Here is a 13,849-nt window from a genome sequence, read left to right on the forward strand (position 1 = left end):
TCAGATTGCCACCTACAGGAAAATTTAGCATTTATTGTCAAGAAAGACTCAAGAAGAATACAAACTGCCATCCTGTCCAGCAGTCTTTCAGTTTTTCTTATTACTGAAAAGCCCTTTTGTATTTTCTTTTGTGCAACTACATCACGAACTTCCTAAATCCTGAAAGCCATTAACGTTTCTTTTTAAGAGACACTGCTTGAAAGTTCCATAATTCATCTACAAAGCAGCAGATTGTAATCATGTCTCAGTTAAAGAATTTTAAGTCTACTTACCTGATACAATTGGTGCTAGACTGAATAGGTCTGATAGTCTGCTGTTCACTGGCTCATAAGGGGAATCTTCAAGTAAGTCATTTCCTAGAGACAAAAAAAAAATTGGATTTTTTTCTTATGCAAGAGTTCGGGATAAGATTTTGTTGTTTACTCTGGAATGAAGTAACTCTGTAACAGAGAAAGGTACTCCTCTTTAGTATGTTTTCTGTGGCTGTTTCTCCTCAAATCATTATCTATAAACACCTGAAACAAGCTAGTTGTTCTTTTTTTTTTTTTTTTTTTTTATGGCATCAACTGGGTTGGAAGGGACCTCAGAGATCATCAAGTCCAACCCTTGATCCACTACCGCCACAGTTACCAGACCATGGCACTGAGTGCCACATCCAGTCTCTTTTTAAATATCTCCAGGGACGGAGAATCCACCACTTCCCTGGGAAGCCCATTCCAATTCCTGTCATCAGCTCTTTTCCCTCCTTTATGCATGGATAAGGCCATAACTTGCAGACAGCCTGTGACATCACAGAGACTGTCCCATCTCATGTCAGCAGGAGAAAAGCTGTAGCAGGGATGTTCCTCTTCATTCACCCTAACAGAGGAGAAACTCAGGTAACAGCCAAAAACTAACATCTTTGGAATGAAAGGATCCTAACAAGATGCTGTTGGAAGGGAAACTTTTTATGATGCATATTTATTTATACAAATATATATATTGAGCTATTAAAATGTTCCAATTGATGCCTGGTTAAACTAACAGAAAAGGATGACTTCCCCTTTGCAGAAACAAGTTAAATGAGGACCTCATTGAAGTAGAAGATTGCATCTTCAACTCCAGGGTCAGAGCAGAATGAAACTAAAAATCACGTATCTCATATAAAAACCTGTCTGTTCTCAGCAGACTGTGGGCAATTTGCCAATGACATGAAGAACAGAAGTCCCGAGTCAATCACTGCTATACCCCTTTTCACTGGCACGTCCACATGCTCTAGGAAGCAGAAACTTTTCTTACATCTGCTTCAGCAAGCCCAAGGACCACTGCTAGAAAAGGAAAGAATAAACTTTTCCTTAAAACAATGCTCCTATTCATGCTACATTTAACTTCCAGCAAGGAGCTAAGAAACTAGTTCCAGTGTCCTCCAAGCTTGTTAGGTGAGTCCTAATTAAGGAATTGCAATGTTAATAGGAAAATGTCTCCAAATGGCTGTTTTGGTAGCTTTTGCACTTGCTAATGCCCTTATCTTTTGCCTTGGGTTTTGAAAGGTCAGCCGAGTCCCCTGGAGGAAACCCTCAGCATGGATTTCCCAAGAACAGGAGAGGGAGCAGCAGCTGTTCGGCAGAGTCGGATGAAAGGTCCTCAGTTTGCAGCTGATGTTACGGGGTCAGCCTCCCCGTTTAGCCTCGGTGGCAATCGGTAGCTGCGGAAGCGAGGGGCTGCAAAAACCACACACTGCATTAAAGGGGGACCGTAAGGTCTCTTTGTTTGGAAACGTACCCTGAAAGCTCCGGTACAAGCTCCAGTAAATACGCAGGCAGTTTTTCTCCTTCTTCATGCCCCTCCTACAGCGGCAGTTGTACAGAGATTTCTGCTTGAGAGCTTCCATGGCGCTTTTGCATTCATCCTTTGCCTCCAGGCCTGTCGCCCGGCTGAAGTTGATGGCTTTGCCGGCTACACACTGCCTCAGTGTCCTGTATTTAGTACTACAGCTCTGCTCCTTGAGACACTGCTCGCTGGCTTTCACGCAGTCAAGGCGGTCCCCTCCAGGCAACCCGCTCGCTTCTACAGGCAGAAGTACACCTGGAGAGAGGAGACACAAGCCAACAAACTCGCGTTGAAGGGATGAGGCTGACCGAACCGGGGCTCAAAAGAAAGCATCTGGGTAGCGCAAGGCACTTCCTCACACAGAACCCACAGGAAGCACCTTGCAAACCTCAGGGCTTCTTCATGGTACACCTTAGGGAAAAAGGACTCGGGGGTTTCATGGGTTTAGATCTACTTTGGGGGGAGGCCAAGGAAACAGCACGTTTTAACCCTGTTGGTTGATTGATGAGACAACACAAAAAGGAAAGAAAACCCACAGGGGTTAATGTGCCTGACAAACCAAGCATTCAGTACTCCTTAGATCCACTTAGGTGATACAAATAAGCTTCCCATTCGAGTGCTTAGCTGAAGGGTTAAATATTTGGCCTCACTTTTCACAAGAGCTTTCCTGTAATTTCGATTACATCCACGAACAACCCGCTCAGAGAGATAAGTATCCTCACTGATTGATACTAGCCTCTTTTTGCATCAGTCACTTTTTAACGGCTGCACACATTTTTGCTTATTCCACATGTATAAAGGTAGAATTTATGACTCGTGCTCTCCATTTCTCTCCACCTAAGAAGATGCTTTTGCAGGAGAACAAAGCAAATTACATTAACTCTCTCCTCTCCGTCGTGCCCCCTTGTCACACTCCCTCTCACAAACGGAGATGGAAACACAAGTATCTCCCATGGAAAGGAAACCAGTTTGGGCTGCAAACCAGTTGCAACTGGGCAAGCTGACAGGTCCAGGTGAAGATGTAATCCCTTCAGATGGTTCTTGTCATCCCCCCCACCCTCCCCAAGCAGCCTTATTTTATTAAAACAAAAAGTTTCCCTGCAACTTGTGAGAACCCAGTTTAACAAGAGGCTACACAGGCAAGTATCTAAATCTGTAATCTGCCAGAGCTTTAAATACAGACTGGGTTAACTAATGCTAGGCAGAGCTGTAAAAAACTACTGGAAACTTCACTGTTCTGCCTAAACAATAGACTGACAAGCATCAGGCATCCGATCCCATAAACCCTACGCTTTGCTTTATGAAGCGATGTACAGAGAGAAATCAGACGCCAGCAACTTACCCATTAAGGGCAAAGCGAAGTACAAGATAGTGAGAAACATCTTGCTGCCTTCGGATGGTCTCCCCGAATGAGCTAATGTGCCACAACAAAGAGGATCAGCATGTAGATATTCTAGAACCACCGACGTTCGAAGATTCCAAGTTCCGATCCATCGAATTCCAGGAGGGAAAAAAAAAAAAAAAAAGGCCAACAAAAAAACCCCCTAAAAACCAAACACCAACAAAAACCCAAAACCCTTTCGCTTCTTCACCGCTTCCACCACCAGCGGCAGGAGCAGCGACGCAAACGCTGAGCTTTTTTTCCCTGAGATTTCAGGTCTGAGCAACCTGAAAAACAGAAGCGCTGAGTTGAGCGAGGGAGCGGGAGAGCCGCACGCACGGGTGTGTGTGTGCGAGTGAGCGAGCGGGAGCGGGGCAGGAGCTTCGGTCGCCTCCTTGGGTGGGCAGCGCCTGTTCCCAGGGAGGGACCGAGAGCTCACACAGGGGCGGGAGGGGTGGGGGACACACACACACGAGATCCGCGATCCCTGCCCGCCCCCGCAGCCGGGCCGAGCCGCTGACAGCCCCACAAGCTCTTGCAGCCCCTTGGCAAGGGCTCCCTATTGCTACCCCAGCCCTGCTCCCCACAGAGAAATTAACTCAGTCCCCCACCCCCCAAGCCGCAACTTTATTTATTCGCTTGCACCGGGGCGGGGAGGCGTTGCGCGGTGGCGCGCAGCTTGCGCAGGGTGCGCTCGCCTCCGCTGCTGCGTCGGGGCGCGTCGGGGGCAGGTGCCGCGCTGCCGGCAGCGGCTTGGAAAGTTTGGCAGGGAAATTGGGACGGAACGGGGGGGTGGGGATGGCGGTGGGGCAGGCTGAAGGCAGCCCAAGGCAGCTCAAGCGGGAGGCGCGGATCGTCGCCGGGGGCGATTTCTCCGGTTCCGCCGACCACAGCGGAGCTGCCGCGGCTCCCGGAGCAGCCTGGGCTCGGAACCCCTGGGGAGCGGACCTCTCCGCCAAGTGACCCAGCTGGGGAAGGGGAGGGCGATGAGGCGCCTGCCGCTGCCGGTGACCCCGCTTCCCGCTCGCACCGCGCCCTCCGCGGGGGCTCGGCGACCACGGCCTCCCCCTGCCGGCCTCGCCGCAGCCCGCGGGGGAAGCCCGGGGCGTCCCGCTGCCACCCCGCGGGCCGACGGGGGAAGGACGGGCGGGCAGGCGGTTCCCTCACACCCCTCCACCCCAGCAGCCCTTCCCGCGGCAGCTCCGCGCCTGCGGTGGGAGACGGGATGATTCCGCGGCCGGAGCCGAGGGGAGTATATCGACTTGCACTTGGCTCCTGAATAAACAACGCGAACATATGTCCCATCTTCGTGACAGATGGTTCCAACAGAGAACTATTTAGTGGCTTTCCCACAGTTGCTACTATGGAGAGTTCCCCCGAAACACAACAAAACCCAATTAGCCTGAAATAGCGTCGGTTTCCAGATTTCCTCGCTTTCTCTGGACGTGGAAAATTTGGTTCAGGTGTTCTCATGCTTTAGATGCAACCAAACTGTTTAAAAAAAAAAAAAATCATTCAGTATATGCTTCCTAGGCAATTCTGACAACAAGCTATTTGGCCCAACTGATGTAAGGAATTTGCTTCTCTTCACAATAAATTTTGCCTAAAGGAGTTTGCCTCGCCTCATGAGATGGAAGATGATCAGGCTGGCCACTTTTATAGTGAAAACTGGATGGCAGATGGAGCTAAACTGTTGTAAGGTACTTCAGAAACACTTATTTAAAAGCTTAGCATATGCCAGAATATGCAGAGAACACAACATTCACAGAACCCAAGTGAAAGCTTTGTTGTGTTTTGTGGGTTTTTTCCTGTTTTCTTCTCCTGCCACATTTTAGGAGATTTGTGTATCTAAAAAAAAAAAAACAACAAACAAAAACAAAAAAGGAAAAAAAACCCCACCAAAAAGCCCAAAACAAACCCTCAAACAAAACCAACCTAACAAAAAAACAGAGCAAAGCTGTCCAGAGTTCCCTCCATTAGGCCATAACAGTGATGTCAAGTTTCAACCTAATTTAAGGCACAACTGTTTGGGCATTTAATACGAAGGGGCATTTACTATTATATATCTGGTCTATTATCTGCTGTATGTACATGGATATTAATGCAGAGAAGCAAAAGCAATGGCCAGATTTCTAGAAGATTTCTAGATAATCAGAAGGTGCTAAGTTGAGGATGACACTTAAAGATACAAGTCAGCTTCAGCTACTTTTGAAGTAGCTGCTGTTTAATGAAACAAGCTGGCCTTACAATACAAACTGAATTTGGTGACACAGAGAGATGATTACTCTTTCATTGGTCATTTTGACACCATTATGGCACATGATGAGCTTTGTATAGAAGTTATCTGTATGTCTAATACATAGACATCTGTATGTCTAATACATACAATCCTCCTGATATTTACAAGTATATGACAGGAATAGCTACAACATCACAGTAGAGCAAGGGAAGTAAAATTAAGACTGAAATCCAGGCCACTATTTACACAAGCATTCATGCATTAATGTCCTGAATACATATATATATACACACACAGAACTATTTGGCATATAAAAGCAACACATTGCCAATTTATGCATTAATAGCTGTTTTCGCTGTTATAAAACAGCTTTTTGTGGGGTGTTTACTATTACAGTGAAACTGAAATCATGTTTAAATGTGTGGAAGTTGAATAAAATGTTACTGACAGTTACGAAATAACAAGACAGCTGGAAAGCATGCATCTGAAATTCTGACTATTGTCACTAAACACTCCTCCTGCCAAGTATTTTGACTCATCTCTGGAAAACTATCACCCAAAGTGAGAAAAGGTTAAAATGTCTAAATCTAAAAAAGTTTTAAAATTAAATCATGTCCTGAAAAAAAATAGTCCACGGAGAAAGTCCATGCCACATACAGTTGCTCAGAATGCCCAACCACGGAAAACCCTTTAAGAGGACTGTAGGTGTGAGAAAGCTTCTTGCAGATCACAAGGACATTTGTTCTAGTACCATTTTTTTTATTCTTTCAGAGATAGAATTAATTAAAAATTTTGTCATTGTATTTCCAGTATTTTTAAATTGTCTGGATGCCATCCTTTATTTAGCAATTTATTGCTAAACTAATTTCCATGGCCTGCTAGCACTGAGAGAACACAAGTGCTTTGCTCTCTTCATAGGGAAGTAGTGTGGTTTTGGGTAGCTTCAGTCACTTTAATACACTCTGCTGCAAATTGTAGCTACAAATAATTTTCTGCTTTTTAAAAAATTTAAAAAGACACCAGACAAAAAACCAAAAGCCACCCTGTGATTGGAGCCATAAATCTGCTCCTTGTACTTTCTTTTCCAATTGCCTTTTGCCTCCTCTGGAGTAAAATGAACACAACAGATGCTTTGTTCATTTCAGTCAAACGAAGGCCCACCTCACAATTTGTCTCACAACTGCTCAAACACTTCAGTCAAATTAATAGTAAAAAATAAGTAATTAAAAAACCATACAGAAGTCCTTAATTTAAGCTGGTTTCTATTATGTTGATATTTCTTATAAAAAGATCCAGAAAAATTAATGCTATCATATGACATAATCTAGAAGGTACAACTGGTAGGAACAAACATTTCATTAGAAGGCAGATGACAACATAATCACCACTGAGTTAATGGTGAAACACCAATACAATATAAATAATGTGGATGACAGTGCTACCTACTTGAAGCTTCTTACTGCCAGCACTAACTGCTAGTACTTCAGTCTAGACAGATTTTTAGTTAATTGGTTCTTTTGAATTACCCACATTAGCTGGTATTCTCTCATTGAAAGAGGGGTGATTTAATACTAAAACTTCTGTTAAAAAACAATGCTTCAACCATTGTGGTTTGGAAGTAGGCTGAGATTAAGTTAACCCTTATGGACAGTGTTTAAGCTTCCTATCACCTCACAGGATGAACTTAAGTGCTCAGAATTCAGCAACAGCATCAAACCACACCTGCAGTCAGGGCCAGCCCTAAAGATGTCAGAACATTGGGGTTTTTTCTGCATTTTTACTGGATTTCCTTCTGCCTCCTTCTTTGCATGTAAAGTAATGGTTGACAGCAAACTCTCAGAAGGCTGCAAAAAAAAAAGAAGGGACTCAAATGCAGGTGATGCTGTTCTGCAGGCAGCCCCACATGCAAAAGCAGCAGTGTTGGAGCTCTGCAGTGGGTTGCAATAGCTGGCAGCAGCTCAGGAGGTCATGGAACAGTGAGCTGAGAAGAAAGCTGAATTAATACATTGACTGGGACACAGCCTGCAGATACCCTTTGCCATGGACCTCCTTTTAAAGACTGAATCATTCAATGAAATACTGAAGTTGGAGCCACTGAGCCCAAGGAACATTACAGATCTGCAGGCCTGGTAGGTGGGTAGAGAAAAAGTCTGCTGAGCATAAGAAGAGTGCCATGAACTTATAATCTAATTCTTTGAGGAAACAATAGGTAAAGCAAAGCTGAATCTCAACTAATGAGTCAGATACAGCAGGTGGGGGAGACCAAGCAACTGATGGGAAAAAGCCTGTGTGCCACAAGAGCACAAAAAGTGGTGTTTGCATAGGAGGCTTTATTCAGTAATGAGAAAGGGAGAACAGACATGTTGGAGAATTACTAGGGACTGGGGGAACAATCTGGACTGCATTTTTTGTCTCACATTTATCTGCTTACCATGAAGTCAAAGCACCTAGTGGTGGGAATAAGGCAAGGAGGATTTGCTCAAGGCATTAAAGTTTTGTAAAGGACAGATTAAATAACAGTGCTCCAAAAATCAATTTTGAGGGGCTTATGAAGCCTTGAATGGGCTTTTGCAGCACAAAAGCAAGATTGAGTTTTTACTGAACCTGTCATTTATATGGGTTTAGAGCTTTCACTTAGTATCAGGAAAAACATAAAACAAAAGTAAAATAAATAAGGAGCATTCACACGGCAATCAAATAAAAAAACCCGTGCAAGTGCAAGACAAATTATTGAGTGACTTAACTGATGCAAAAAAGAATAAGAAAAGCAATTCTCCCAGAATTAACCAGATCCAGTCCTGATTTCCCACAGCAATTCTTGCCCAGGAAGTTTTTCCTAGACTTGTACTTCCCTGTCCTTACCAGAGGCAGGGTGGTTTATGTGGTGTTTGTAGTATCAGACCACCTGGAAGGAAAGAGGAGAAAAAGAAAAAGGGAAATAAAAAAAGAAAAAAAGAAAAAAAGAACAAAAAAAAAAAAAAAAAAAAAAAAACCACAAAAAAAAAAGAGAGAAAGAAAAAGGGAAAGAAAAAAAAGGAAAAAAAGGGAAAGAAAAAAAAAGAAAGAAAATATAAAGAAAAAGAAAAAAGAGGAAAAAAGGAAAGAAAAAGAGAAAAGAGAAAAGAGAAAAGAGAAAAGAGAAAAGAGGAAAAAGAGAAAAGAGGAAAAAGAGAAAAGAGGAAAAAGAGAAAAGAGAGAAAGAAAAGAGAGAAAGAAAAGAGAGAAAGAAAAGAGAGAAAGAAAAGAGAGAAAGAAAAGAGAGAAAGAAAAGAGAGAAAGAAAAGAGAGAAAGAAAAGAGAGAAAGAAAGAAAGAAAAGAAGGAAAAGCTGCGAAGTCCGTCAGTGAATTCACATCTGTGTCCTGATGATGATTTCAGCAGACTAGATCCCTGAGTACCAGAACAGTGCAGTGCAGCTCAAGCGAGCTCGCAGCTCAGAAACACAACGTACCGGTTACCCTTAAAATGTGGAAATTCGGACAAAACTTCGCGAAGTTCCTTGCGCGGCGCGAGCGGCTCCGGTGACACGGGAGCGCGAGGAGCGGGCGGGAACCATGGGCTGACAGCGCCCCCTAGCGGCCAGCGGGGGGCAACGGGCCGAGGGTGCGGAGCGGCGGCGCTGAGGGAAAGGAGCAAACCAAAGTGAAATCCCGGTTGTTAATTAGTAGTAATTAAGCGATTAATTAAGCAATCGCACTCTCAAGCAATGCAAGGAGAACGCTGGAACAACGTAACTGGAAACTTCGGCTTCTAAATCCCAACTTTAGCCCCCCCCCGTTCTCAGGGATCCGTGTGATTCAAGCAATGTCACCAGTTTGGTTTGGAAACTTGAAACCTTCCTTTGGGTTTTTAAAATATATTTGCCAAAAACTTGGTCTTGTGGCAAACACGCAATCCTGAGCACACAGGGAACTCTGCCTCGTCCTGAGTTTACACTAGTGAGCCTCAAAGTCTTTGCGAGGAAATCTAAACCTCTAGAAAAATTGCTTATTCTAAATAATTCTGTAGGAATGTAACATCCAGGCAGCTCGGAAAACATAACTGTGGCAGGAATTAACATCTCAGAACGCTGGAATCAGATTCTTGAACTGCATCTGAGAAAACCCATGTAAAAAAAAATGAGAATGTTCATAGAATCATAGAATTGGCTGGGTTGGAAGGGACCTCAGAGATCGTCAAGTCCAACCCTTGATCCACTACTGCTGCAGTTCCCAGCCCATGGCACTGAGTGCCACATCCAGTCTCTTTTGAAATATCTCCAGACACGGAGAATCCACTACTTCCCTGGGCAGCCCATTCCAATGTCTGACCACCCTCTCGGTAAAGAAATTCTTTCTAATATCCAACCTAAACCTCCCCGGCACAACTTGAGACCCTGCCCTCTTGTCTTGTTGAGAGTTGCCTGGGAAAAGAGCCCAACCCCCCCTGGCTCCAACCTCCTTTCAGGGAGTTGTAGAGAGTGATGAGGTCTCCCCTGAGCCTCTTCTTCTCCAGGCTGAACACCCCCAGCTCCCTCAGCCTCTCCTCATAGGATCTGTGCTCGAGTCCCTTCACCAGCCTGGTTGCCCTCCTTTGGATCTGCTCCAGGACCTTGATATCCTTCTTGAACTGAGGGGCCCAGAACTGATGTTGGTGTCTTGAATTTGCATACTGCTTCCCTTACGCATGGGTTCCTTCCCCAGCCTGCTTAATGGCAAGTGAGAAAGTGTCTCTTTCTAAACACCATCTATTAATGGTGTTTAAAAAGCAGATTTTCTTTTCAAACATGCACAGCTCTTGCTGTGGGTGGGTATTCAGCTTGCACTGTTCATTCTACACTGGATACACACACATGTACAGACCAAAGAATATTAAATCACAGAAGAACATTTTGCTTTCACTTACTGTACACATCTTGTTCCAAATTGCAGGACCAAATCTGCCCTGACTCCTGCCCTGTGTAGGGAAGTCAAAAGAGATGCATGGAGGTTAAAGACATTTTCAGACTTTAGTGACCAAAGGCAAAATTATCATCTTCGATTTTCAAAACTGTAATTCTAGATGAGCCCTGACAAGCAAAATAAATTTTTTTTCCTGATGGTGAGTATCACCAAAGTTGTAATTTTATTGAAAGTTTCTCAAAAGGTTAGCGACTCTGTCAGTGTTAATTTTCGTAACCTCTGGTCGATCCCTCTTCCTCTGAGGTGAGAAATTAAGGGTACAAAAAATCTCAAGATAGTTTTATTTGAGGTGAAAGATGAAAAAACAGAAGTGGAAGAAAATAGTGTTGAAAATGCCTTAAATATTTGTCCTACAGAGACAGCAAAACTGACTCTTCTCAGCTATCTGTCATCAGCTGTGTGAAGCAGTCTGTCTGCTGCAGGCACAGTGATTTTAGGTTGTTTGGTTTTTTTACTTTGTGTTCTTTTCAGGGTGGTGGTTCATTTTTTGTTTGCTTTTGGGTTGTTGAGGTTTTAGGGAAGATTGTGTGGTTTGTGTGTTTAGTTGTTTTATTATTTCATGTGTGGTTTTGTTTACATCTCTCTGAATAACTCCTGACGCTGCAGGAGAAATGGATGCACAATTAGCACACGACTTGAACACAATTTTAAATTAGATGTTTAGTCATAGAAAGTGTTCAATAACTATGGCATGAAAAGATTAAATCTTTCTTGAGTTGGCAGCACTGGCTCCTTAATTAACACATGCACTTTTATAGTTTAGGATGAACCTTGTGACTATAAAAGAGAATTTTCCTGTAATCCGATTGATTATCAGCTGAAAACAGTATTGAAAATCAAAACCTGTTTGTTCTACTAAATACCAGATAACCCCACTACTTGGCCTCTCTGCAACTACTTCTGTACCATTCTGATGACAGCAGAATATCCACCAGGCACCCTACACATTAAGCAGGACAGGGCACTCTGAAAGGCAAGTCTGAAAGGTACAGTTCCAATGTTGTTCCTTGCAGTTTCTTCCCTCCGTGCTTTTCTGCAAGCACTCATTACATCCACTACAGCTTCACCTATTAAAGAAATTTTCCTGGTTTAATCATGTGTTGCACAGTTAAATATGCAGCACTTCAGATGGATAGTTACCAACTGGTATCTATCCTGCATCTTTCCTAGCAGACATAATTCAGATAAAAAAAAACAATGCATACATTTAAATTATGAAGGTGAACTATTCAGAATTCCTGGATGCTGTCTAAACTTGATTCTGACTCAATTAATTTACCTGTAACTGCTTTTTGAATATGCCTAAATGAACTGCATCCTAACTTGGCAGTAAAAGTAACCAAACATAAAGGATTCCACACGCTTGTCTGTCTGTCTCTGAGGAATATAAAAGTGGGTTTGCCATCCTCTTCATGTTTACACACATAAACCTGATCACCAAACCATATTTTATTAGAACAGAAAACAATGCATTAGACTGTTTTGTTTTGATTTCAGTAAACTTATTTTATCTGGGTGGGCCTGATTAAGTCAAGATTTGACAACAAAACTTTCTCTCACTACTGCATGGGTTGAACAGGAGTCTTCTCCAAGTAGTTTCCTGACTGGAATGAAGTTTAATCAGATTCTCCTGGAGTTACTAAAATCTTTTTGCCATCACCTCTGAGGTTTGCATTCGAGTCTTTTCAAGCACTCAGAAAGAGGAGCCCCAGTGCTTCTTAGAAACCCTCAGCACCTGTCTCTCCAGCCCTTACTGACTTCATCATGCTTGCCTTGCCATCAACTGCAGAAGTTTCTCTCTCCTCCTTCCTCTAGGTGACCTTAATGCAGGTCAAAGAGAACACATGGGCATATTTTCTGTTGTCCCAGGACACCTTTCTAGTACTTGGCATGAAATTTGAAAAAAGCAATTAGCAGTTTCTTTGGAAAAAAATGCAAGTTAAATAAGCACACATTAAATTCATACCTTGCTTCAGTTTAACTTCATTTCAAGCACACTGGCTCAAGTTTTCCTAGACACTGGTGAACAGCTATTAGTCCACTAAAGGGAAGAATGTGCTCCAGACTGTGGAGGCTCATCTGTACTGTGTCTTTAGGGCAATTGAAAGGACAATGTCCTGACCCTAAAAAAAACCCAAAAAAACAAAAAATAAAACAGGCAACCTGTAACATAAAGTGGAAGAGCATCCAGTATACAAGATTGTCCAATGCCTATTTATTTCCTTCTTTCAAATAATACCTGAAAAACATTTCTAAAAGCCATACTTCTGCATGCAGCAATGGCTGGACATACGAGAAACTAAGCCATATATTTTGTTCTATAAATGTCAAAAAGGCTAGGAGTCTGCAACCCCAAGTAAGGAAAAGAAGGGAGTTTCTGATTAATTCATTTTCATAGGGTTTTCTGAGTTACTAATTTATGTGAGAAGAAAAAACTATGCAGACAAAATGTTAAGATAAAATGTAAATATTTTAGAGTAAATTTAAAGCTGTTACAAATTGCTTACATGCCAATAGTGTGACCTTTCCAAGTTTCCGACTTGGTTAATTATCCAGTAGATCAGTATTTATAACAAAACAATGCAAACTTGTTTAAACACGTACAATGATGGCATCTTGCCAGAATGAAATATAAGCATGACATTCCCAGAGTTCAAAGCAATTGTGATTAATACAATGATTTCTGAGCTTGATTACGTTCTACTCTGTATGACTGGAGCTAGTCAGAGCATCCTGATAGATGCACAGTTAGAATTATTTTAAGACACTAGCAGAGCACATCTAAGTTCTTTTTCCTTTTTTGTAGACAAAAGAAAAAAAAAGGAAGGAAAAAAAAAGAGAAAAAGACATAAAGAAGTTGTAATTTAGAGTGTAACACAACTGACCTTCCAGAGATACATAACTGGAGACTTCAATGTTGCATGGGATCAAGCTCACAACCACCACTATGGTACCCCACTCCTCCACATTACTAATAACTACTGTTCTTATCAGCCAGAAAAGGGAAAGCAGAGCTAATCACACTCCTATAACTTTGGATATTTGTGCCCACTGTGACACAGTGACTATTAATGCACAGAATAATACCTCACATCATTTCATTTACCATGTAGTAATTCATGTGTGCATTCAGTCTGTCCTGACCTAAACCACAACATCCTCATGAATAGAAACTTGTGCATTTCCCTAGAATATACCCTTAGATCTTTGAGATTCAGATTTTGCCTTTGTAAACCGGGTGATCACAATTGCCTTCTGTTATGGTCTTGACTCTCTGTGTTGCAAATGCTTTGAAGCAGGGATTACTCTAACAGAGTTCTGAGCTTTAGAAAGGAGGCTACAGTCTTGGCTAGAACTGGGGGAACTACTGTGTGCTGTGTGACAATTGTCCATGCCCTCTTTTGTGCTGGTGTAAACAGCCTGCAATAAAGTTACATGCCAAACTTAAAGTACAAATAGCACAGATTTCAAAGTTATTGAT

General features: G+C 42.7%; 1 protein-coding gene across 1 annotated transcript in view; it reads right to left on the reverse strand.

Annotated features, from left to right (window-relative positions):
- The window catches only part of GFRA1 (GDNF family receptor alpha 1), a 138,596-nt gene extending 135,256 nt beyond the window's left edge, over window positions 1-3,340 (reverse strand). The window contains exons 1-3 of the mRNA XM_008490116.2: window positions 3,152-3,340; window positions 1,762-2,064; window positions 273-356 (exon numbers count right to left, since the gene is read on the reverse strand). Of these exons, the coding sequence (XP_008488338.1) occupies window positions 273-356; window positions 1,762-2,064; window positions 3,152-3,191 (427 nt within the window). The 5' untranslated portion in view covers window positions 3,192-3,340. The remainder of the gene's footprint in view (window positions 1-272; window positions 357-1,761; window positions 2,065-3,151) is intronic.
- Between the last annotated feature and the right edge of the window lie 10,509 nt (window positions 3,341-13,849).

This window comes from Calypte anna, chromosome 6, assembly GCF_003957555.1.
Source record: "Calypte anna isolate BGI_N300 chromosome 6, bCalAnn1_v1.p, whole genome shotgun sequence".
In the NCBI taxonomy this organism is placed as follows: Eukaryota; Metazoa; Chordata; class Aves; order Apodiformes; family Trochilidae; genus Calypte; species Calypte anna.